The sequence below is a fragment of the Nuphar pumila genome, chromosome 7 (genome assembly GCF_984573655.1).
Source record: "Nuphar pumila chromosome 7, dmNupPumi1.hap1.1, whole genome shotgun sequence".
Classification (NCBI taxonomy): domain Eukaryota; kingdom Viridiplantae; phylum Streptophyta; class Magnoliopsida; order Nymphaeales; family Nymphaeaceae; genus Nuphar; species Nuphar pumila.
In genome coordinates, this window is record NC_143255.1 from 99,125,096 (window position 1) to 99,152,856 (window position 27,761).

At 38.0% G+C, this 27,761-nt stretch overlaps 1 protein-coding gene across 1 annotated transcript; it reads right to left on the reverse strand.

The window, feature by feature from the left end:
• Positions 1-5,119: 5,119 nt before the first annotated feature.
• LOC149832605 (HMG1/2-like protein) lies at positions 5,120-6,817 on the reverse strand. Its single transcript, XM_090014595.1, has 8 exons — positions 6,695-6,817; positions 6,541-6,602; positions 6,261-6,377; positions 6,099-6,156; positions 5,939-5,983; positions 5,769-5,849; positions 5,600-5,683; positions 5,120-5,445 (listed from the first exon to the last, which is right to left on the reverse strand). The coding sequence occupies exons 2-8, from the start codon at positions 6,588-6,590 to the stop codon at positions 5,428-5,430; spliced, it is 453 nt and encodes a 150-aa protein (XP_089870721.1). The 5' UTR covers positions 6,591-6,602; positions 6,695-6,817; the 3' UTR covers positions 5,120-5,427.
• Between the last annotated feature and the right edge of the window lie 20,944 nt (positions 6,818-27,761).

Consider the following 27,761-nt stretch of genomic DNA (forward strand, 5'->3'; position numbering starts at 1 on the left):
CTCTTTGCAGATTCATAATGAGAACTCCAACGAGTAGCGTTATCTCTATGCAAGTTCTCAATCTGATTAGCCCCACTTCCTATTGATCGTTCCCCAATTTCTAACAAATACTCAATTTATTTTCTATGTGCAACTTTCAACTCACCAACACGCTTAGGCGAAGAAGTAATAATGTTAACAACATTATCCAAATAAGAAAAGAATTTCCAAATGTCATGAATATCCTTAGGTGCAGAAACTAGTGTTAATTACAAACAATACGCAAAACAATAAACATAATATGCATACGGACAATCCTTCAGAAATAAAGCTTGGAGCCTATTCCAAGCACCCCGCATATTACTAGCATCATCGTACCATTGTCCTCGCATATTCTAAATTTGAAGGTTGTGACTACTAAGAATATCAGAAATTTGATTCTTCAGATTCAACGAGGTAGTATCACTAACACTTTTAATTACAAAAAATCGTTCTCTTAAAATTCCCTCTTCATTGACAAAACTCAATACAATGCACATTTGTTCTCGTTTAAATGCATCTCGTGCTTCATAAACAATGATACAATACGGTGCATCTCTAACTTCATTACGAATCATACCTTATACTCGATTTGTCATAATGTGCAAAATCTCCCTCTGGATATCTGGAGAAGTGTATGTGGCATTTCTTGGAGCATTAGCCAAAACAACTTTACCAACACATGCATTCATTTTTCCAGAATAATCAACCAGTTCAATAAAATTTCTACGATTCAATGAAGATAAAGATTCATCATGGCCCCTAAATGTGCAACCTTAGAGCGCTAATCACTGAAGAGCTAACATTGAGATTCTTACTCTTAAACGAGTTTTTCGACGTTCCTCTTGGAATACAACATTCATCACTGTGTTAATGTGATGACCCGGTCTCATCGAAATCTCTGCATTTCTTACACATACATTATGATATAAAGACGGTGAAGAAACAACATGGGTAAGAAAAGCACATATTTCTCCTTGACTAACCCTCTTCCAATTATTAAACCCAATTGTTGCCAATGCTGAGAGATTTGAAGAGCTATTATCAAGAAAAGAAAAGCAATAAAAACAATATGCTTTATTTTCTGTCGAAGAATACTTTAGCCAATCAAACTTATCTCTCCAATGTTCTTGACATCGACGCACTTGTTTACCATATTGTCTACTTGGGTATTATGCAAGCTGTGGTTGAAAAGGTCCCGCCTTCAGATAGGCCCATCTAATTCGGTCTATTTCATTAACAGAGTGATGAATGGAAGACATTTTGTTCCTTTTCTCGAATCATCGTTTCATGGCATCCTCCATTTTCTGGATGGAGAACATTTTTATTCTTTTCTCGAACCATCTTTTCATGGCAGGAAAGGCGAGAAAGGGTACTTAAGTCTTTTCAACTGCACCGAACTCTGATGCTAAGTGATGCTGACACACGGGGGATACGAGCCCCACGTGTTTATATATGTGGCGCTCATTAGAACCCCCGAGACGTGTCTGCATGGGGGGGCGGGACATATTACCTGCTTCGGGCTTTGACCAGCTGGTTGCATTCGTCTTGGTGCAGTAGTCTGTTGAAATTGCCCAGTTGAAATGCACCACGATATGGAGATATGCTCCGCAAGGCGGTAAGGTTTTGACCAAAAGAGAATTTTTGAGGACCAGTGATTGTGCCGTAGACAATTGTGAGGGCTGATATGCCAGGAAACGATACTTGGATCATATTTTCTTAGACCTTGTATATTTATATAAATTTTATTTATCTAATTCTTAGACAGTTGATTTTTAAGCCTTGAATATTTTTAAACCTTTAAAAAAATATGATTTTCTAAAATATTTATGTAGATCTTAGACCATCGATTTTAAACCTATAAAAACCTACCTACATACCAAAATAAGACGATCCAAGAGTCCATTCCAACAAAATCAAGCATGTTATGGTCAGATTTAAGGAAAAAAACTTCAAAAGCCAAGTAGGCAAGAAAAGTCATAACTACCACTTACTTTGTATATATATATTAAGCAGCTCTTAAAAACCTGTATACATATAAAATCTAACTTATGAGTTGTTTTCCAGTGAAAGCTATGGAGACGATTATCAGCAATGCAATGCATGCTGCATTATAGCTGAATGGAACGTGGAATATCTTGCCAAGTTGGGGTGGGCAACGGGCTGGGCGGGCCAAGCTAACCCAGCCCACTATGGGCTGGGCTCGGGCTCGATGGGCCTGAGTTATTTATTATTTTTTTAATAATATAAAACTTTTAAAAAATAAAAACTTGTTATTTGTTAATTGTTACTATTTATCTAATTAGTTACACTAATTAGGAATTAGGTTTTCTGGAAATTTTTCTCAATCACCTTCCTTCAACATGCAAGACATTCATCAAGTAACCAATAGTCCAGAGCACTAGCCCATGAAGCAATTAGAAATGGCGGCCGGCATACTTGAGCATAACTAAGATACTCTCAAAACTTTTCTGAACAAAGGATGATGTTTCTTTGGTTGTGTCCTATCATGTGCGTAGATTCCAATGTATATTGTTGGGTTGGGTACTGAGTCCGCCCATGATGGGCGAGATCCGAACCCGGCCCACCATTTGAGGAGGGGGCGGTTTTGAAACCGCCCACCTCCCCATCTTCTCCAATCGCTCATTTTACATGAAGAGAAGGAGAGAAGAAACAGAACTGAGTTGTGAATACACTGTGCATGTGCTTGAGAGAGACCTCAACAGAGAAGAGAAAAAGACTTTGCAAGTAAAAAGAAAGAAGAAGAAGAGGGTGAGGCATCTTTACGGTGATTGAACATAGTGGGGCACTTGGACTCGTGGATTCGCCGTAGACTCCAAGTGAGGGCACACATCCGTTGAGCAAAAGTAACATCAACGATCCGCTTCTACGCTTCCACTTCAAAGAGGTATGTAATACAAACCCTATTCTTGGATTTATATGTTTTGATACATGAATATGTATTTTAAAATCCTTCATATACATTGGTTTTGTTGCAAAAGTATTTGGCCCAAAACAGTAGCCTTCTGCTACATTTCAGAATGACTACTTGTTGATGAGATTCTCTTGCCTGAAACTTTTGCATGTATCTCCCATTAAGCACCTTCCTTAATGTGTTTGCAAACATGCATTTTCCTATTGAAATTGATATAAGATCAAACTATTAATTGTGATTATAAGAGATATGGAAACCAATCGTTCTCGGTCTTCAACCCAAACCCAAATCAAATTAGACAGATCCATTTGTATCCAACCTGGTTTATATCTGAATCCATTAACCTGTACATCCAGATCTGATATAAAATAAGTGTGTTCAAGACCCGACATGTACCCATAATTTCAGTCATGTTTGCACCTACAGTGGATTGGATTCAAGTCTAATTTGTAGACTAAATATTGGGTCTATTCAAGAGCATATCTGAGTAATATTCTCTCATTAACCCATAATTTCGGTCAAACATTTCTGCAGTTTATGATTGCCCCAAACCGGGCTAGACCAGACACATTAGTAAACGGGCTGGGCCATTAATGACGAGGCCGGCCCGATGCCCACCCCTGCCAAGAAGTGAGGCACTACCAACGTAGACATTGGTAGGAACTTAGAAGAGAATCCTTACAACTATTTGAATTAATAGATCAATAATTAACTCAGCATTGTGAGAGTGGTTTTAAGTGGTAGCAAGACATCCAACAAGTAACCAACAGTCCAGACCACCAGCCAATGAAGCAATTAGAAATGGCGGCGAGCATACTTGAGCATAACTAAGATACTGTCAAAACTTTTCTGAACAAAGGATTTCTTTGGTTGTGTGTATCATGTGCTTAGTAGATTCAAATGTATATTATTGGGTTGGGTACCGGGTCCACCCATGATGGCTGTGATCCAATCCCGACCCACCATTTGAGGAGGGGTTGGTTTTGAAACCCCCCTCCTCCCCAATTTCTCGAGACTTGTGTGTGCTTGAGGGAGACCTCAAGGAGAAAAAGACTTTCCTAGTAAAAAGAAAGAAGATGGTATGGCCTTCTAGGCTTCCACTTCAAAGAGGTATGTAATACAAACCCTATTTTTGGATTTATATGTTTTGATACATGAATATGTATTTTAAAATCCTTTTGGTTTTGTTGCAAAAGTATTTGGCCCAAAACAGTAGCCTTCTGCTACATTTCAGAATGACTACTTGTTGATGAGACTCTCTTGCCTGAAACTTTTGCATGTATCTCCCATTAAGCACCTTCCTCAAACACACATTTTCCTATTGAAATTAATATAAGATCGAACTATTAATTGTGATTATAAGAGATACTTCGTTCTCAGTCTTCAACCCAAACCCAAATCAAATTAGACAGATCCATTTGTGTCCAACCTAGTTTATATCTCAAACCATTAACCTGTACATCCAGATCTAATAAAAAATAAGCGTGTTTAAGACCCGACCAGTACCGACCGGCTCGGGGACGGGGTGGAGGACATGAAACAGGGATGAAGGCGGGGTGGAGGATAAAATCCACCCCCGCCACGGAGGCAGGGCGGGGGTGGAAACCTTGTCCCCCGCCCCGCCCCACTGCCATCCCTAATTGGGCCAGGCCGGGCTGGACTCGGCCCATTAGTTGCTTTGGTACCGTTGACCTTTAATGATGCCCGGCCGCCCAATAGACACACCCTCGCATAACGTGTCACATCGCCAGAAACGAATCGAAGATGATTCCAAACCAAACGAGTCGCCGATAGATAGCATTCACCTAAGAATAAGCACTCGTGATATCAAAAAAATAAAGAAAATCACGGTGAGCAAACGTGCAGCCGTGTCGCACCGTTTCAACAATCGATGGGTAAAATAGACGTTCGGCAAAAGCCAATAATGGTTATCAAACAGAAAAAAAAATCAATAGAAGTGGTCACGCCCATCCAGATAGGTAGACGTTAACGTGAGCGGTAGTAGGCCAACCTAAAACAAATATCTCGCTTGCATTTATCTCAGTGCCCTTGCGATTTAATAAAGGAAAAGGGAGGATCGGATGCCGACCGACGATGCGCGCAAGACCCAAGGAGTGAAACCACTCGCAAACGACAGAAATCCAACGCATAATCCCAGCAACAAGATATTAAAGCTGGATTTCAACTTGAATTAAAATTTGCTAGTTACAGAAGAGACAACTAAAGGGATGTCAGGCGATCAGTAAAGAGAGGGGGAGGAGAGGGGGCATGGAATTGTATGCATCGCCTAAAATCAGAACGAACAGAAAGCCAGGAGGCCAAAAGAGGATAGATCGAAGAGGAAAGCAAAAAGCTTTGAGCATTTCCTTCCGATGCGATCGACCCCCACAAAAATAACTAGACTGTGGGTAAAACTACACAGCGTCATCTTTTCACTGCCAATTTCACGACGCTTTCATCCTTCTACCCATACTTCAGTCGTCGTCTTCCTCCTGAAGCAATGAATAGGTCAATTAGGCACAAATATAAGAGCAACAAAACAGCGAAGGGAAATAGAGAATTACACGGCATAACAAACGGGCAAAAAAACAGGGGAAATTTCATAATCAGTTACAGAAAGGGTGAGATTAGAAGCAATCTCACTACCTCATCGCTATCTTCGTCGTCGTCATTAACCTCAGACCTAGACTTGTCAGACTCCTCTTCATCGTGATCATCCGAACCACCAGCCTAAATATTATCGATCAATAACTTAGTTAACAAGCCAACGTGAAAAGCTGTCTATATTGCCCAATTTGATTTCCGCATCACGCACCTGCTTCTTATTGTAGGCTGCCAGAGTCTTTTCATATTCTGTCTTCCTCTTGGCCGCCTTGGCCACATAGGGTGCTTTGTCCTATAATTTAATAACTAAAATGAGTAATCACAGGATTTGTCCGCTAACGATTCTGAAGGGAGGAGACGTTTTGATCCCCCGATACTCACAGATTCAGACATCGTTTTCCATTTATCGCCAGCTGCCTTTCCGACCTAACATAAGAAAAAGAAAGAATTAATACAAAAACAAAAAAGGGAAATCGAACAATTGAAAATATCAAGGAATAAAAAAACATAACAAAGAGGTATACAGATCTCTGAAACTTACAGTTGCAACGGATTTGTTATTAGGATTCTTCTCCTTGAATTGCTTCCTAAACTCTTCCCTGTGTAGATATATAAGAGACATCATCAGAAAATCATTTCCATCGAAAGAAATTAAATAAAACGAAAAAAAGGAAAATCAGAAGAATAAAGGGGAAAGGCTCACATAAAAACGAAGAAGGCGCTGGGAGGCCTCTTCGGCTTGTTCGGATCCTTCCCTTTAGACGTCGCCGGTTTCTTACTAACTCTGTCACTCCCGGAGGCCTTCCTCTTCGTTCCTAGCCTAAGACCGAACGTTTCCCGGCCAGAAAACCCAAAAAAGTCAAAACCCTAGCAAAACGGAACCCCTCCGAAATCCTAAAGACGAGTCCAGATGATTCAAAGCTCATAAAAAAGCAAACTCCGCAAGAAAAAATAATAAGCATAAAAAGAAAAGAGAAACTCACTTGTTATCGGCTTTTTTGGCCGTATCGGCCTTCGATTTTCCTCCTTTCATCGGAAACGCTGCCTGAAAAACCAGATCGGATCGGAAAAACTGGATCAGCCTAAACAGAACCAGGCATAGAAAAAGGGAAAAAAATAGAAAAAAGAGTAGCGTACCGTAGAAGATAGAGAAGGGAACGATGGAGAAAGAACGAGATCGTTGAGCGCAAAGAGTGAGGCGGAGGAAGGGCGCAGATAAAAAGTAGAGGAATTAAAACTGAAATCACAGAGCCCGATCAAATCCGGATTTAGGCGGGATATGAAAAACTTTTATTGCCATGTCATCGATCCCCATGACTAGCTCTGATTGGCGGCCCTCACACTCTCGGCTACTGACGTGGCTCCCCGCGCCCTCCTGTTTGTGCTTTCGTTTGTGCTTCTTCGTTGAGCGACGGGAACCAAATTACGAGAATCGCCTCCCTCTCTCTCGAGTCAAGGACGGGATAGGGATTTGACTTGAGAAGGTCGGCACCGGCTTTGAGGGGTAGTTTCGTCATAGTCAGTGACAAATGGAGACCGGTTCTTCATCAAAGGGCATGAATTCGTGAACGGATGCAGACCTGAGTTTTGCAAATTTACTAAATGACCCCTGTTGGCTTTGTTCGTATCCTTGATACAATCTTCTGCACGCCACTCGATTTTTTCATTTTATAGCTTACCAGTTATATTGTAATACTCAAAACTTACTCGTCTTTCCTGATATTTGTTAAGAAAATGGAGGAATCACGAAACCTCCCTCCCCCGGCACCCACCACGGCTCTATTTCGTCGGTCGGAATTTCTTTCTTTCCACGATAGCATAATTTCAGGAACACCACTCAAAAGTTGGAATTTTAGAATTATCCCTCGCTTCTACAACAATTGCATCGGACCACCCCAACGGGGCTCCGCTTTTCTGGTAGTAGCAGCTTGGATATGTCGCCTTGTGTTGGGACGTGCAGGTTCAAAACTCAATGGTATGGTTGTATAACTGGTAGGGGTCTGATTAACCGCAGCTTACATTTCAAAAAAAATTTTGCAGCTCGCCGCTCGGATCAGACACCATCATGGATCGCACAATTAACTATTGAGCTGTACGAACTGGATATCCATTCAAAATGATGTCTAGATCAGCTGCCCATATGTATGGGTGGTACGATGCCAACAGTTAGGATTCGGAACAGCTAAAAATTGCCAAAAACCCATCTGGATCAGACTCATTTGCATCCCTAATCGGTGGATTTGCATTTTTGCATTTTCAAATCACATGTTGTCTACGGAGTTGGATCTGGGTCACCTCGGGTAATTCAACACCTGAAGTCGACTTCTTTTGATGCTCAACTAGATGCAATTCTAAGGTGTGTTTGATCGAAACAGGTTATATGTTTTCCCCGAAATACAAAGGTGAGTGTTCTCGGGGTCTGAATGAGCACCATGTGGGGCTCGTTTTTTCGTGTGTGTCAACATCACTTAGCATCGGAGTCTAATTTGTTTGCAAAGATTTAAGTACCCTTTTCCGCCATTAGCGCCATGAAACAACGTTTTAAGTAAAGGACAAAAAATGTCCTCCCGACAGAAAGGGTTAAAATCATCATCATTTTTGCTCTAAGGAGTAAACTCATCTGCTTTAATAGGAGCTCCTCACAATATACCGTCCTAAACGTTCTGGCTCACTCTTTGACGATGCATCATCTGCTGTAACAGGAGCTTCCTTTAACGATGCAGCCTTTAACGTCGTTTGCTACCACGAGATCACCCTTTGTCATCGCCTATTGCCGCTGAAGCACTTCTTTGGCATCCTCTGTTGTCATTGGAGCACCCATTTTCATTGTCTACTACCATCAGAGCATAGTCAGAGCATCGTTGCCACCATCGGATGCATCTACATTTTAGGTGTTTCTCCTCCACTGTAGGATTAGCAAAACTCATGGTGTTTCGGTGAATTTCGTTTAAGGTTTCGTTATATAAATGAATCGATTTGTAAATCTAAATGTTAAATCTTACAATTGGTTGTACTATTCATGCTAAATAAGACATTTTTCATGTTAAAACAAATCGATTTGTACTTATTCACCTTCTGTGCGTTGAAAAATAGTTAACACGATCTGTTCTTATGAAGGCCAAACATTACAAAAATGATCTGTACTTAATTTTGCTAAATCGTACTACGATGTTTACTTATGAAGCCAAATATTGCAATGACTTGTAATGTTGATGATTGTTTAACGAATGTGATAATTTGTAATAATATATACTTGGGGAGGCAATTGTAATATATAAGTTAAATTTATGTGTTGTGCAGGTTAGAAATGACTACAATTCGTAAGACAAGAAAGCCTTCGTTGTTGGAGGGGATGACTCTTGGAGAAATCATCTGCCAAACTGATATATATGAGGGTTATGTAAAGTACCATAATACAATGAACATTAAAAATGAAAAAGGCAGGAACAAATTGTTAGATATTTATTATGTGGAGCCTGATCCATCAAATATTGAAGATGAAAAGTAAACAAAGAAAGATGAGGAAGAACTAAAGATGAAGAGGAAGAAAAAGAAGGATGGTGAAGAGAAGGAAAAACAAAGGTAGAAGGAGGAGAATGAAAACTATGCGCACTTATTAAGCAAAAGGATTTGTTCCTGCCGACCATGCAAAATTAATTCTGCATGCACATCATTCTTCATGTCATCTGTCATGATCGTCAGTGGCATTGCACTATACTATGCATCGAGTTGTTATTTACTTTGTTAATAAAAGAAATGACTTATCGTATATATATGTTGATGATAGTGATTCATGTGACAACGATTTAATGAAAGCTATGACGTTGTTAAGTGATTTCAATTTTAATCGCTAAATGAACAACGAATTGAATACACAAATTGTCATCGCAATTGCGTAATAATGTAAATGCCGCACACACACGTTTCAACATCGTAATACAAATATATTACAAATCGACACTAGTAAACACATAATATGTTAAAAATCGATATATATCGCATAATATATTACAAATCGATACAAAAATTCAGCACAATAGCTTATATATAACGCCATAACTTTTATAGTAAAAATTTTTGAGTAAATTTTTTTTATTTTTTAAATAGCGAAAGTGTGAAAACAAGAGTTGGGTGCATTACAGGGTAAAACAGAAAAGTACTAAAAGCATATCATTCATTGATTAAAGCATTAATGTCATTATTTATGTTTCATAACAGAAATGTAAATCTATTAATCAGAGTTCAAACATAAAATACTAAATAAATGAGATATCTTGGCTTTATCCAAAACGACACCTCGATGCTCTGATTAGTTGCTACCTCAAAAACATTTAAAGCGGAAGGGTCAGACTCCAATGTCTGCGTAAGAAGCATTATATTTATATGTGGTACTCAGTGTCCTGTGTACAAATATGTGCAACATCTGCAGATATAACTAGCATGAAAAATTATATCGTTCTAAGAAATATGATTATGCCTTCTAATTCATGATACAGTTTAAAAGTTTAATGGACTAAGAGTATATTAGCAGAAGTTGTAGATTCTACAAGTTTTACGAAAGTCATATCAACAGTACACAATTTTTCATAAATAAGTTTCCAGTCCACTTAAATTGTTTAATGTTTAACTTACTCTTTCCCTGTGGGTACGCATAGGCATAGACCTCGTAGCGGACTGAGACCATACGGAGATCTATTATTTAATAACCCGTATGACTAGCCCTACGAATATCCAAAGAGGATGGCCCATGACCGAGAGAGAACTCCCCAGTGGCAATAACATAATTAGGATGCACCCTTGACACTTCTGCAGAAGACTTGGATCTACCACCTAAGACACATTGGTAGTCCTGGACCCCTAACTTCGTGGACTGGGGACCTAGTGAGACGCCTAGCTCTCACGAAAACAAGAATGTCCACGAAGCTTGTACCACCTACCCTCTCTAAGGTAGACCATGGGTTCAGTAACATACACCATCTTTCAGGTGTACCCAGAGCCCGGAGAATCCGGTAACATATACCGTCTTTCAGGTATACCTAGAGTCTCAAAGGTTTTATGTTTTATATTTCATTTTACATTTTCTTTATAACCAAGTGTGAGCTATCGTATACCATTTCTCAGGTATACCCAGAGCCTCATAAATCTCATATTTGATTTCTCAATTATTTTCCTGTGCAAGTCATCGCACCACAGAGGATTCTCAAAATCCCGAACCCGCCTTAAGGTTCACACACATTGTATGATTTTTTTTTGTTAGGGTGCCATGAGCACCATCAAGATAGCATTTCTCGGAACGTGGCTCGACTCGAAACCCACAATCATCATTTTTTTTTTTTGAAGTTATGAGCTAGGGTGTAGGCATTTGTACCCCATGAACTATGCCAACTTTGTGGCATAAATTATTTATTTTATACATTCTTTTCTAGAGTGTTCTCCGATTATGGTCATCGCAACTCATCGCGTCATGGCGACTACCCAAGACCTTGGTATAATAGCCTCTTGTTACTTTTATCGAAACAAGTTGTTATAGTAGTGCTCGTCTTGTCGTAAACTGTCTAACAAGAAACGGGACCCATTGGTCCTGTCTGTTACACCTACGTATGTAGGATCCATCTAGTACCTGAGTAAATGGTGCTCTATTACCATCGGGTCCCGTAGTTTTGGCAGACCCTGAAAGGTCACCCCAATAATGCTTAAAGGCTTGCACCGTTGCGGTCACCAAGGAGAGGTAACCTACGGTTTTGCTCCAGTCGAGTGTCACTCCTAGGTAGTACGCAATGCCAGCTCCTCCAATCTGCAGCTGAAGATGGTAACGTCACAAGACCCCAGGCCCAACCCGGTTAGACAAGAGTGGCCTAGCCACTAGTTGGGACCAAATCAGGTCCACAATCGAGCCTCTCCCCCAACCAACTGAAACCAACCAAATGTTGGGTGCCATAAAAAATTATTTTATTATTATATATATATATTTATTTATTCTTTTCGGGTTGCACTTCCGCAACACTATCAGGGCTTGCAATTTACACAAGGCCAGCAACGCCCTCAACACTTGTTATGGAGGCTGCATCAGAATTTGGCCAGTCTTCTTCAGGTTACCAAATCGACCCAAATCAGGTTGGGAACAGGACGACCATTAAGGTCGGCTAAGTCCATAGTCATGAGGGTAACAAGATGGAGGCTGGGGTCAAGCCGACCCTTGCCCATCCTCATTTTTTTTTTCTTTCTTATAACCAGAAAATGACGTATTTCCTAATATGAGCACACTGCATATATCAAAATAAATTTCCCTGTTTCTTATAACCAGAAAATGATATGTTTCCTAATGAGTACACAACATATATCAAAAATAATTTGTTCTGTTTCTTATAACCAGAAAATGAAATGCTTCCTAATGACTACACAACATATATCAAAAATAAATTTTTATGTTTCTTATAACCAAAAAATGAAGTGCTTCCTAATGAGTACACAACATATATCAAAAAACAACTTTTTATGTTTCTTAGAACCAGAAAATGATGTGCTTTCTAATGAGTACACAACATATATCAAGAATACATTTTTCTATTTCTTAGAACCAGAAAATGACATGTTTTCCTCACTAGTATGTCAAAACCCAAACAAATTATTATGTGAACCAAATTGTAGCTTCCAGTCACCAGGTTGTACTGCTATCTACTCACCAGGCCCATAGTTAGCATTAGATGATGAACCAACAAGAATTCGTTGAAGGAATAAATGAATGATTAGAGATGATTTACATAAAAAAAATGGATGAAAACAACACAAAAGGAATTAAAATAGTAAATAATAGGCACACAGGATTGACTTGGTTTTAAATTATATCAACACAGTAAGTAAAAACAAGTATGTATATAAATGCTTTTGTTGTAAATAAAGTTGGGCATAGAAACTAAGATGTTGGACTCCGTAACTCTGTCTGATTCGATGTAATTGGATCCACATTAGAGTCTTCATTATTGTGTTTTACAAGGTCAAGTTAACAGAACCATCTTTTTTTTTTTACTTAAACCAACGTGAAGGCTCTTGTCTCCACTTAAGAAAATAAGAGTTAGTTCAGTACTATGAATTATTATTCAGCATCAAATATGTAAATTCACCATTTTCAGATGCTCAAATCATGGTAATAAACATTAGAACATAATCTAATATCAAAAGACTCGTTGGGTTAAACACTCTCGACTTGAACTAGCTTATATCTATATGAAGACACACAACTCATCTGGGTGGAGGGTTTTTGAGCAGCTCACCAGCCTTTTATGAAACAACATACGTGAAGGAGTTGGCACTCCAACACCCAAGGGCATGTACAATGCGAGACCCTTGCGTTAGCCAAGACAAGGGCGGTTCGCTGAACCACCATGAATTTATTATTTCGTTGAAGGGATGACTCGACCCATTCCAAGAACGAGCCACAACATCGATGGTTAAGAAGGCAGATGGTGTTGTTCATAACAAGGTGGGTATTGCTGCGACATTTTTGCGCAACAGGACATGAACACTTACACACAATATATAACACCCCTTACCTCTTCAGAGCTTCCTGCCGACGATAATGTGTTCTCCTTCCTTCACGTTGGAGCCCGGTACGTCCCAAGGGAGAAAACCCTCTTGTTCGGCTATGGAGGTCGAGCACCACAATGGGATAGAAAGAGAAAACATTGAGAGAGAAAGAGAGAGAGAGAGACGTCAATAGTGGGTTGACGGTTCTCTCTTGGTGCTCTATTTTAACTCCCCTACTACTTAGGGAGTTTTTGATTTTTTTTAAATGCAACCCCAACCTCAATCCCATGATTGTTGAGGTGGGTACAATGCACTTCCAATTTTGCCCCCCTCCTTCTTTACCAAACATTTCCTCTAACTATATTTTTTTTGCTTTATGGGTATCCCTTTCCCTTTTTGGTGGGATTCCCCACCAATGTTGGTAAAGTGAGCTGAAAAGGCCTAAGAAGTAGGCTTGACCAAGATCACACGTTTTTACCATCTTCTTCTTCTTCTTCTTTTCATTTATCAACATCCTCTTTTTGTGCAAAAAGGAAAAATCCTTGCACAAGGGGTTTTGAACCGGGGTCTTCAACTTAAGGGGTAACGAGCCCCACCAGTTGTGCTACATTGCTTTTCGTTGCAAAGTGTGTGGATTAAATTATATTTAACCCTTTCAGTTTCTTTCCGGATTTCATGAAAAAATAATATTTTTTATTTCTATGTGGGCGCTCCGGGGTTTTGAACTTGGGTTGTGGCTCCACACAACCGTGCATCCTACCACTACACCACACCATCACTTGGTGTTTACTTTTGCAAGAAAAATCTATTTATGTCATATTTGGACATTTTTCTTTGTTGATGGATTTCTTCCATTTCAAGTAGATTTTTCACCCGTTGATTCTAAACTTGCCCTCTCTTACCTTAAATGTGTTTCGGATCTCACGCTATTATCCCGAAACCATTGAATTTACCATTGGGTCCTGTGAAGCGGGTCAGATTATCGGTTCTTGCCAATATCTGGATCCAAATACCAATTTTGAGGGTTTGTTACCAGTTTCGTTCTAGAAACCTCAAATTATCAAAAAAATTATTGCTTAGCATAAAATCTCACTATTTCACATAATTGCTCCACTTTTATTCATTTAGAATTTTGTAAATTTCACGGGTTTTACATCCTTCTCCTCTAAATAGAAATTTTGTTCGCAAAATTTGTAATACATATCAATCAAACAATTGAGGGTACTTGTCCTTCATTGTTGCTTCTGGTTCCCACGTGCATTCTTCTAAGCCATGATGTCTTCATCTCTCTTTGACTAGTGGGATGATATTGTTTCGCATCACCCGCTCACTGTGATCTACGACTTCGATCGATCTCTCTTCTACTGTCAGGTCTTCTTATACATTGATGTCCTCAAACTGAATCACATGTGACAGATCTTGAATGTATTTTCTCAACATTGATACGTGAAATACATTATGAATCTTGGCAAGTTGAGATGATAGCTCTACTTGATAAGCAGTTTCGCCGATTCGCTCTAATATCGGAAAAGGTCCGACGTATCTAGGACTCAACTTCCCCTTTTTTTCTGAATCTGAAAACGCTCTTCGTCGGCGATACCTTGACAAAGACTGTATCTCCCACTTCGAAACTAAGCTCTCTGTGTCTCTGATCCGCATAACTTTTCTGTCGACTCTGTGCTGCTCTAAGTCGATCTCGTATCTTCTGTATTTGTTCAGTGTAATGTTGAAGTACCATTGGCGACTCAACTGTTCTTTCACCAACTTCATTCCAATATACCGGTGACCTACAAGGTCGCCCATACAGTGCTTCGAAGGGCGTCATGCCAATACTCGCATGGTAGCTATTATTGTAGGCGAATTCTTCCAGTACCACATGAGCATCCCATTCTCCTTTCCAATCCAGCATACAGGCATGTAACATGTCTTCCAGTGTCTGTATGGTTCTTTCTGACTGTTCGTCAGTTTGTGGATGAAAGGCAGTGTTGAACTTCAACTTAGTTCTCAATGCATTTTGTAACTGCCCCCATAGTCGTGAGGTAAACCGAGGGTCTCTATCGAATATGATCGAGATTGGCACCCCATGTAGTCATACTATCTCTTGGATATACAGGTCGGTCAAGCTTTCAAGTGACTGATTCTTCCTTATTGGTAGAAAATGTGTTGACTTAGTGAGTCGGTCAACCACTACCCAAATAGAGTCATGGTTCTTTCGGGTTCGTGGTAACCCCATCATGAAATCCATCGTGATATGCTCCCATTTCCATTGAGGAATTTTCATCAGCTGCATCGTTCCTGCCGACCTTTGATGCTTAATTTTGATTTGTTGACACGTCAAGCACTTTGCAACGTATCTTGCAACATCACGCTTCATTCCATTCCACCAGTATCTGAGTTGTATATCTTTAAACATCTTGGTACTTCCCGGGTGAATGGTATACTTGCTCTTATGTGCCTCTGCCAATAACTCTTCTCTGGTCTCTGGGTCGCTCGACACCCATAGCCGATCTTAAAACCATATACTTTCATCCTCTTTGCGCTGGAAAACAGTGTCTTCTTGCAATGCCAATGCCTCCATCTTTCCGTACTGCGAGTCTTCTTTTTGCTTAATCATGATCCGCTCTCGCAATTTTGATCGTACTGTCAGGCTAGACAACCTAAGTATGCCTTGATCGTCGGAGAAATGTCTTCATTATGTGAATTCAGAAATCATCTTTCATCCAAGACTTACCAGGCTAGAAAGATTTCCCCCAACCTTGCGACTAAGGGCATCAGCAACAACATTTGCTTTCCCGGATGGTACGAGATTGTAAACTCATAGTCCTTGATGAACTCGAGCCACCTTCTTTGTTGCATATTAAGTTCCTTCTGAGAAAACATATACTTCAAGCTCTTGTGATAAGTGAAGACTTCGAACTGCTCCCCATATAAATAATGTCTCCAAACCTTCAAAGCAAAAACCACGGCCTCCAACTCCAGGTCGTGAGTGAGGTAATTCCTCTCATGAATCTTCAGTTGTCGTGATGCATAGGCAATGACCTTGCCATACTGCATCAGTACACACCCCAGTCCAGTACCAGAAGCATCCGTGTACACCACGAATCCTCCGCTTCTAGATGGTAAAGCTAATACTGGAGCTGTGGTAAGTTTAGCTTTAAGAGTTTGAAAGTTTTCTTCACTCTTCTAATTCCATTCGAACTTTACCCCTTTTCGTAGAAGCTTTGTCATTGGCATAACAATTCGAGAGAAGTCTTGAATGAATCACCTATAGTAGCCAGCTAATCCTAGGAAGCTTCGAATTTCACTAACATTCTTTGGTTGTGACCAATTCATCACAACTTCGACTTTGGCAGGATCTACTGAAACTCCATCCTTCGATATCACATGTCCAAGGAACATAACTTCATCAAGCCAAAATTCGCATTTCGAAAATTTGGCATATAACTAATGTGTCCGGAGGATTTCTAAAACGATTTTGAGATGTTATTTGTGTTCCTTCGCATTTTCTGAGTATATCAGTATGTCATCAATGAAGATGATGACAAAAGAGTCCAAGTATGGCCTGAATACCCGTTTCATCAGGTCCATGAATGTCGCAGGAGCATTAGTGAGTCCAAATGGCATTACCACAAACTCAAAATGCCCATATCTGGTTCGAAATGCTGATTTTGGAATATCCTCATCTTTTATTCTCAATTGATGATAACCTGACCTCAAATCAATCTTAGAAAAGACTTTTGCTCTTTTCAGTTGATCAAATATATCCTCAATACGGGGTAGAGGATATTTGTTCTTCACAATTGCTTGGTTCAGCATTCTATAGTCTATGCATAGTCTCATAGACCCGTCTTTATTTTTCACGAATAGGACTGGTGCCATGGAGATGTGCTCGGTCGTACAAAACCACGCTCCATCAGCTCTTGCAACTGCTTCTTCAGTTCTTCCAACTCTGCTGGTGCCATCCGATAGGGTGCGCTTGATATTGGCTTTGTACCTGACATTAGTTCGATCCCAAACTCGACTTCCCACTAAGGAGAAAGTCCAGGAAGTTCTTCTGAAAATACATCGGCAAAATCGCTGACAATTTCTAGATCCCTAATCGGAGTTGACTTCATTTCTCCTTCGATCATACTGACTAGGAAAACCATATCTCCCCGATGAAGATACTTTTGGGCCTTGAGGGTCGAAATAACCCTTTTCTTGATTCCAGGCCTTGCTAATCGGAATTCAATTTTCGGCATATCCGGTCGAGACAAAATTACTTTTCCTTCTCTACAGAGGACCCTAGCATAGTGTTCAAAGAGCCAATCCATACCCAGTATGACATTGTATTCGGTCATATCAAGTATGATTAGGTTGGCAGGTAAATTGTGTTCTCCTAAAATAACTTCTACTTCTGGCATGTAGTTTACACAAATTTTATTGAATCCTATAGAGTTATATACTACTAGTTTTTTATTTAATGATTCTGTAGGGATTCTAAGTTGTTTTGCAAAATATAAAGAAATGAAGGAATGGGAAGCGCCACAGTCAAATAAGACAAGGGCAGCTTGATCTGAAACAAGCATAGTACCTTGCACAAGGTCCCCCTTCTCCAGTTGATCAGCTGTGGTAGCATGCACGCGTCCTGCTACGCGCTGTGGGGCCGCCCGAGGTTGTAGTGGTGGGGCACAGTGTTGTTGAGGCTGTTGTCCTCCAATGTCGCGTCGTGCATCATCAGCTTGTTTCTTCCGACACTCCTTGATATAATGTCCCATTTTTTCACAGTATAGACAATCTCCTGTCTCACGGGGACACTGTTGTCTGGGGTGAAAGCGGTTGCACTTCTGACACCTTTCATTTTGTTCTAGCTTAGGTTTGGTACCATTCTTGTGTCGTGGATTCTTGTTCTGAGGGTGGAATCGCCTCCCACCAACCTTCTTCTTGAATTCAGGTTTTTGAACCCCGATTTTGTTCTTCTGCGACCTTTGTCCCTCCTTCTAGTCGTCATCAAGGAGAGTCACCACCTGTGTGTCTGGGACAGACAGGAACAATCCATTACAATCTAATGGTTAACGGTACCTTATAAACTTTTATGCAACTTATACCACGAAGAGAAAAGATCTTTTACCTGAATAGCCTCCTCGAGGTTCTTGGGCCTTCATGTGTATAGACGGTTCCTCAGGCCCGTCTTCAAGCCTCAAGCAAACTTCATTGCCCGATCCTCGTCTTATGTGTACACGTTCGGACAATATTGTTCCAAACTGTGGAACTTAGTGATGTAATCGACGAGGGGCATCTCGCCTTGTTGCAAATCCAATAATTCTTGCATCTTCTTTGCCCTCTCGTGCTTGGAAAAATAGGTGGCATTGAAGACTTCTACGAATTCAGTCCAAGATACTGGGTCGTCCTGGAACTTGACTGCCCTGGTGGTTTCCCACCATTTCTCAACATGATCTTTGAGATGATAAGTCCCAAAGTCCACTCGACGCTCCTCGGGCACCTCCAGTACACGAAAGATGCGTTCAATCTCCTTAATCCAACTCTCAACGACTTCTGGATTCGTCTTTTCGGAGAAAGCAGGAGGATCCATGTCCATGAATTTCTTGTAAGACATAGTCCCACCGTTTGTACTCTTCTCGTGGGCCACCTGGTGTAAATTGTTGCCCATCTGTTGCATTGTCGTAGCCTGTTGGCCTACTACTTCGGCCAGGTTATGTAGCGTCTCCATAATGTCGTTGCAGCATTTTGCCCAAGCCATCTATTTGAGTAATGAAAATACATTATAACCTTAGTTATAATTTTGTGAAGGGATCATACATACTTATATGGTTTTTTATCTCTATATTACAGAAACAACATTTTTACATACTTACAGAGCCATCGTGGTGGCTGGAAGAGCCAAGATCTCAAATTATTCAGTCATGCTCTGATACCACAGTTGTAACGCCCTAACTTTTATAGTAAAAATTTTGGAGTAATTTTTCTTTTAAATAGCGAAAGTGTGAAAACAAGAGTTGGGTGCATTACAGGGTAAAACAAAGAAGTAGTAAAAGCATACCATTCATTGATTAAAGCATTAATGTCATTAATTACATCTCATAACAGAAATGTAAATCTATTAATCAGAGTTCAAACATAAGATACTGAATAAATGAGATCTCTTGGCTTTATCCAAAATGACACCCCGATGCTTCGATTAGTTGATATATCAAAAACATTTAAAGCAGAAGGGTCAGAATCCCTTGTCTGCGTAAGAAGCATTATATTTATATGTGGTGCTCAGTGTTCTGTGTACAAATATGTGCAACATCTGCAGATATAACTAGCATAAAAATTTATATCATTCTAAGAAGTATGATTATGCTTTCTAATTCATGATACAGTGTAAAAGTTTACTGAACTAAAAGTATATTAGCAGAAGCTGTAGATTCCACAAGTTTTACGAAAGTCATATCAACAGTACACAAATTTTCATAAATAAGTTTCCAGTACACTTAAATTGTTTAATGTTTAGCTTACTCTTTCCCTGTGGGTACGCACAGACATAGACCTTGTAGCGGACCGAGACCATACGAGGGTCTATTATTTAATAACCCGTATGACTAGCCGTACGGATATCCAAAGCGGACGACCCATGATCGAGAGAGAACTCCTTAGTGACAATAACATAATTAGGATGCACCCTTGACACTTCTGCAGAAGACTTGGATCTACCACCTAGGATACACTGGTAGTCCTGGTCCCCTAATTTCGTGGACTGAGGACCTGGTGAGACGTCTAGCTCTCACGAAAACAAGAATGTCCACAAAACTTGTACCACCTACACTCTCTAAGGTAGACCATGGGTCGAGTAATATACATCATCTTTCAGGTGTACCCAGAGCCCGAAGAATCCGGTAACATATATCGTCTTTCAAGTATACCCAGAGTCTCAAGGGTTTTGTGTTTTATATTTTATTTTACATTTTCTTTATAACCAAGTACGAGCTATCACACTACGAGGGGGTCCGATAACATATACCTTCTTTCAGGTATACCCAGAGCCTCATAAATCTCATATTGAATTTCTCAATTATTTTCCTGTGCGAGTCATCGCACCACAGAGGATTCTCAAAATCCCGAACCTGCCTTAAGGTTCACACACATTGTATGATTTTTTTTTGTCAGGGTGCCATGAGCACCATCAAGATAGCATTTCTCGAAACATGGCTCGACTCGGAACCCACAATCATCAATTTTTTTTTTTGAAGTTATGAGCTAGGGTGTAGGCATTTGTACCCCATGAACTATGCCAACTTTGCGGCATAAATTATTTATTTTATACATTCTTTTCTAGAGTGTTCTCTGATTATGGTCATTGCAACTCATCGCGTCATGGCGACTACCCAAGACCTTAGTACAATAGCCTCCTGTTACTTTTATTGAAACAAGTTGTTATAGTAGTGCTCGTCTTGTCGTAAACTGTCTGACAAGAAACGGGATCCATTGGTCCTGTCTGTTACACCTACGTATGTAGGATCCATCTAGTACCCGAGTCAATGGTGCTCTATTACCATCGGGTCCTGTAGTTATGGCAGACCCCGAAAGGTCACCCCAATAATGCTAAAAAACTTGCACCATTGCGGTCACCAAGGAGAGGTAACCTACGGTTTTGCTCCAGCCGAGTGTCACTCCTACGTAGTACGCAATGCCAGCTCCTCCAATCCGCAGATGAAGATGGTAACGTCACAAGACCCCAAGCCCAACCCGGTTAGACAAGAGTGGCCTAGCCACTGGTTGGGACCAAATCAGGTCCCCAATCAAGCCTCTCCCGCAACCAACTGAAACCAACCAAATGTTGGGTGCCATAAAAAAATATTATTATTATTATTATTATTATTATTATATTTATTTATTTATTTATTTATTCTTTTCGGGTTGCACTTCCGCAACACTATCAGGGCTTGCAATTTACAAAAGGCCAGCAGCGCCCTCAACACTTGTTGTGGAGGCTGCATCAAAATTTGGCCAGTCTTCTTCATGTTACCAAATCGACCCAAATCAGGTTGGGAACAGGACGACCATTAAGGTCGACTAAGTCCATAGTCATGAGGGTAACAAGAAGGAGGCTGGGGTCAAGCCGACCCCTGCCCATCCTCATTTTTTTTTCTTTCTTATAACCAGAAAATGACGTATTTCCTAATATGAGCACACTGCATATATCAAAATAAATTTCCATGTTTCTTATAACCAGAAAATGATATGCTTCCTAATGAGTACACAACATATATCAAAAATAAATTTTTCTGTTTCTTATAACCAGAAAATGAAATGCTTCCTAATGACTACACATCATATATCAAAAATAAAATTTTCTGTTTCTTATAACCAGAAAATGAAGTGCTTCCTAATGAGTACACAACATATATCAAAAAATAAATTTTTCTGTTTCTTAGAACCAGAAAATGATGTGTTTTCTAATGAGTATAGAGCATATATCAAGAATACATTTTTCTATTTCTTAGAACCAGAAAATGACGTGTTTTCCTCACTAGTATGTCCAAACCCAAACAAATTATTATGTGAACCAAACTGCAGTTTCCAGTCACCTGGTTGTACTGCTATCTACTCACCAGGCCCATAATTAGCAATAGATGATGAACCAACAAGAATTCGTTGAAGGAATAAATGAATGATTAGAGATGATTTGTATAAAAAATGGATGAAAACAACACAAAAGGAATAAAAATAGTAAATAATAGGCACACAGGATTGACTTGGTTTTAAATTATATCAACACAGTAAGTAAAAACTAGTATGTATATAAATGCTTTTGTTGTAAATAAAGTTGGGCATAGAAACTAAGATGTTGGACTCTGTAACTCTGTCTGATTCGATGCAATTGGATCCACATTAGAGTCTTCATTATTGTGTTCTACAAGGTCAAGTTAACAGAACCATCTTTCTTTTTTTTTTTGACTTAAACCAACATGAAGGCTCATGTCTCCACTTAAGAAAATAAGAGTTAGTTCAGTACTATGAATTATTATTCAGCATCAAATATGTAAATTCACCATTTTTAGATGCTCAAATCATGGTAATAAACATTAGAACATAATCTAATATCAGAAGACTCGATGGGTTAAACACTCTCGACTTGAACTAGCTTATATCTATATGAAGAAACATAGATCATCTGGGTGGAGGGTTTTTGAGCAGCTCACCAGCCTTTTATGAAACTACATACGTGAAGGAGTTGGCACTCCAACACCCAAGGGCATGTACAACACGAGACCCTTGTGTTAGCCAAGACAAGGGCGGTTTGCTGAACCACCATGAATTTATTATTTCGTTGAAGGGATGACTCGACCCATTCCGAGCATGAGCCACAACATCGATGGTTAAGAAGGCAGATGGTGTTGTTCATAACAAGGTGGGTATTGCTGCGACATTTTTGCGCAACAGGACATGAAAACTTACATACAATATATAACACCCCTTACCTCTTCAGAGCGTCCGCCCGACGATAATGCGTTCTCCTTCCTTTACGTTGGAGCCCGGTATGTCCCAAGGGAGAAAACCCTCTTGTTCGGCTATGGAGGTCGAGCACCACAATGGGATAGAAAGAGAAAACGTTGAGAGAGAGAGAAAGAGAGAGAGAGACATCAATAGTGGGTTGACGGTTCTCTCCTGGTGCTCTATTTTAACTCCCCTACTACTTAGGGAGTTTTTGATTTTTTTTAAATGCAACCCCAACCTCAATCCCACGATTGTTGAGGTGGGTACAATGCACTTCCAATTTTGCCCCCCCCCCCTCCTCCTTTAGCAAAAATTTCCTCTAACTATATATTTTTTGCTTTATGGGTACCCCTTTCCCTTTTTGGTGGGATTCCCCACCAATGTTGGTAAAGTGAGCTGAAAAGGCCTAAGAAGTAGGCTTGGCCAAGATCCTACGTTTTTACCATCTTCTTCTTGTTCTTCTTGTTCTTCTTATTCTTCTTATTCTTCTTTTTTCATTTATCAACATCCTCTTTTTGTGCAAAAAAGAAAAATCCATGCATAAGGGGTTTTGAATCGGGGTCTTCAACCTAAGGGGTAACGAGCCCCACCAGTTGTGCTACATTGCTTTTCGTTGTAAAGTGTGTGAATTAAATTGTATTTAACCCTTTCAGTTCTGTTCCAGATTTCATGAAAAAGCAATGTTTTTTTATTTTTATGTGGGTGCTCTGGGGCTTTGAACTTTGGTTGTGGCTCCACACAACCGTGCGTCCTACCACTACACCACACCATCACTTGGTATTTACTTTTGCAAGAAAATTCTATTTATGTCATATTTGGATGTTTTCCCTTGTTGATGAATTTCTTCCATTTTCAATTGGATTTTTCACCCATTGATTCTAAACTTGTCCTCTCTTACCTTAAATGTGTTTTGGATCTCACGCTATTATCCCGAAACCATTGAATTTACCATTGGGTCCCGTGAACCGGGTCAGATTATCGGATCTTGCCAAGATCCAGATCCAATTACCAATTTTGAGGGTTTGTTACCGGTTTCGTTCTAGAAACTTCAAATCATCAAAAATTGTATTGCTTAGCATAAAATCTCATTATTTCACATAAATGCTCCACTTTTATTCATTTAGAATTTTATAAATTTCACGGGTTTTACATTACAAATCGCTATTAAAAAACAAGACAATATCTCGCAAATCGAAGGTATGTTACTACAACCGCGATTTGCGTTATACTATTCCAATATTTTCTATACAACTGAGATATGTATTTATGAAGGGTGTGATTTATACATCGATTTATAAGTTTGAAGCAGCTATTTGTACATTTAAAGTAGGAACAATTTATATGTTTGACAAAAAAGCGATTTATACTTTCTCATGATAGAGATTCACGTGACAAATATTTAATTATAGGTACGAAGCTTTGAAGCGATTTTCATAGAAATCGTTAAATGAGCAACGATTTGAATACACAAAGGGCCACCTCATGTCGCTACAATGTAAATTCCTCATGCACAGTTTTCAATTACATACTACAAATATCTAATAAATCGATACTAGGAAGCACTTCATATTTTACAAATCGGTACATATATCCCATAATATATTACTATATCTAAACCTGTACCCTAAACCCTTAATATCTTACTTGACCCTAATCCTAAACACATAATATATTACTAAACCCTAAACCCTAAACTCTAATGCCTAAACCCATAATATATTACTAAACCCTAAACCAAAATCCTAAACCCTAAATCCTAAACCCTATACCTTAACCCTAAACTCTAAACTCTAAACCCTAAATCCTAAACCCTATACCTTAACCCTAAACTCAAAACTCTAAACCCTAAACCCTAACCCTAAACCCTAAACCCTAAAACCCAAAGCCCTAAACCCTAAAACCTTAAATCCTAAACCCTATACTATGACAATATTTTTGTAACAAAGGCAAATCGACTAAATATTACAATGATTTTTAAGATATCAATAGGAATTTCCATAACGATTTAAGATATTGTTTTGATTATTAATATTGATTTAAGATTACATTCTGATCCTAAATATCGATTTTTAAGATATCAATACAAATTTCTAAATGGATTTAAGATATTGTTCTGAATCTTAATATCAATTCCTATGTTGATTCTTAATATCGATTTAAGATATTATTTTGATTCTTAATATTGATTTAAGATATTATTTTTTATTCTAAATATCGATTTGTAAGATATTAATAGAAATTTCTATATCAATTTAATATGTTTTTTTTATTCTTAATATTGATTTTTATACTGATTCTTGATATCGATTTAAGATATTGTTTTGATTATTAATATTAATTTAAGATTACGTTTTGATTTTAAATATCGATTTTTAAGATATCAATATAAATTTCAAAAATGATTTAAGATATTGTTCTGAATCCTAATGTCGATTTCTATGCTAATTTTTAATATCGATTTAAGATATTATTTTGATTCTTAATATCGATTTAAGATATTGTTTTGATTCTAAATATCGATTTGTAAGATATCAATAGAAATTTTCACATCGGTTTAAGATGTTTTGATTCTTAATATCGATTTAAGATATTGTTTTGATTCTAAATATCGATTTTTAAGATATCAATATGAATTTCCAAATCAATTTAAGATATTATTTTGAATCTTAATATTGATTTATATGTTGATTCATAATATCTATTTAAGATATTGTTTTGATTCTTAATATCGATTTAAGATATTGTTTTGATTCTAAATATCGATTTGTAAAATAGCAATAGAAATTTTCATATTTATTTAATGTTGTTTTGATTCTTAATATCGATTTCTATGTTGATTCTTGATATCAATTTAAGATATTATTTTGATTATTAATATCGATTTAAGATTACGTTTTAATTATAAATATCAATTTTTAAGATATCAATACGAATTTCCAAATCGATTTAAGATATTGTTTTGAATCTTAATATCGATTTCTATGTTGATTCTTAATATCGATTTAAGATATTATTTTGATTCTAAATATCGATTTTTAAGATAGCAATAAAAATGTTCATATTTATTTAATGTTGTTTTGATTCTTAATATCGATTTCTATGTTGATTCTTGATATCGATTTAAGATATTGTTTTGATTATTAATATTGATTTAAGATTACGTTCTGATTCTAAATATCGATTTTTAAGATATTAATACAAAATTTTAAATCGATTTAAGATATTGGTATGAATCTTAATATCGATTTTTATGTTGATTCTTAATATCGATTTAAGATATTGTTTTGATTCTTAATATCGATTTAAGATATTGTTTTGATTCTAAATATTAAGTTGTAAGATATCAATAGGATTTTTCATATTGATTTAAGATGTTGTTTTGATTCTTAACATCGATTTAAGATATTGTTCTAAATCTTAATATTGATTCCTTTGTTGATTATTAATATCGATTTAAGATATTGTTTTGATTCTTAATGTCAATTTAAGATATTGTTTTGATTCTAAACATCGATTTGTAAGATATCAATAAGAATTTTCATATCGAGTTAATATGTTGTTTTGATTCTTAATATCAATTTTTATGTTGATTCTTGATATCAATTTAAGATATTGTTTTGATTATTAATATCGATTTACGATTACATTTTGATTTTTAATATATCAATACGAATTTCCAAATCGATTTAAGATATTGTTCTGAATCTTAATATCGATTTAAGATATTATTTTGATTCTTAATATCGATGTAAGATATTGTTTTGATTCTTAATATCGATTTAAGATATTGATTTGATTCTAAATATCGATTTTTAAGATATCAATAAGAATTTCCAAATCGATTTAAGATATTGTTCTGAATCTTAATATCGATTTCTATGCTGATTCTTGATATTGATTTAAGATATTGTTTTGATTATTAATATCGATTTCTATCTTGATTCTGTGACAATATTTTTGTAAAAAAGACAAATCGTTGTGGCCAGCAAAGTCGTCATTGCGTAAACCACCTAAAACATGAACCTCTTAAAGGCATATGCTATTTTATTATAAAATCTTTGGTGGGTCCCATAAGCATTAAAATCCTCTACTATAAAAGGAGCTCCTCACAATATTTCTCCCTAAACATTTCATAAAAAATCTAATGTTTCATCTTCTTTTGCCAAAGCACCCATTGCCATCTCAGTGAGTTTTTGTGTTGTGCAGGTTACCAATGGCTTATATTCGTAAGAGAAGAAACACTTTATCGTTAGGAAAGAAATCTCTTGATGAAAGCGTCAAACAATATGCTTTGTATGAGCAATTAGAAGCGTACTACACAATAATGACAATTGAGAATGATAAAAAAGGGAGCAATTGTTGATAAAGTATAGAGCGGAGCCTAATCCGTTAGATATTGAAGATGATAATCCAGCGAAGGATGATGAGGAAGAAGTACATATGAAAAAGAAAAAGAAGAAGAATGATGACGAAGAGAAGCAAAAGCAAAGGAATGAGAAGGACAACAGAAAAAGGCAAAGAAAATCAAGGCAAAAGAAGGAGGAGAAAGTGGATAGAAAAATCTCGACAAGGTATGAACGAACCCAAGAATGTTTTCTATCTAACACAAGGCAAAAACGAGAAGGCGACCATGTGTTGTAACACAAGCTAAAAACAAAGGCGGAACGTGCAAATCTATTTACGAGGAGCGGGAGAACATTTTCATCAAAAGCATATCTACCTTTTTTATATGTTATTTTATTATAAAGTCAACGTGGGCAACATTGACATATGAATTATCGTGGATCCCAAGATATTCTTCCGTACACATCGGAACACACAAATTAGTGTTCCGGGGAAAACACACAACACCCTCTCGTGTTTGATTGTGGCAGATCTGGTCGGTAATACATGAAAAGTGACCAGGGTTAGCCCGCGTGGCTAGCAGGATGGTTGTGAAAGCATTGAGGCTGTGTTTGGGAGGAAGTATTTGGAGGGTTTAGAAAAGAGACGGAGAATATCAATTTACAGGAAATCAAGGGAATTGGTTTTGAAGGAAAATGTGCATTATATTCCAAGATTGAAAGTATTAATGATTTGGGCTTTCAGTTCCTCTTGATTCCTTATCTTGTTTGAAGATAAGGAAACAAATTCTGGTAATTTGGGCTAAATCTAAGAGGGGGGCTCCCCTTGTCTGGTAGGAGTTGTTAGTTGTTGGGAC

What these genes read in the sequence shown, in the direction of transcription:
- LOC149832605 (XM_090014595.1), bottom strand. Translation starts at nt 6,590, where the DNA reads ATGAAAGGAGGAAAATCGAAGGCCGATACGGCCAAAAAAGCCGATAAC. An exon ending in GCCAAAAAAGCCGATAACAA is followed by an intron (nt 6,378 to 6,540) that starts GTGAGTTTCTCT and finishes GTTCGGTCTTAG; the next exon opens with GCTAGGAACGAAGAGGAAGG. An exon ending in CAGCCTACAATAAGAAGCAG is followed by an intron (nt 5,684 to 5,768) that starts GTGCGTGATGCG and finishes GATAATATTTAG; the next exon opens with GCTGGTGGTTCGGATGATCA.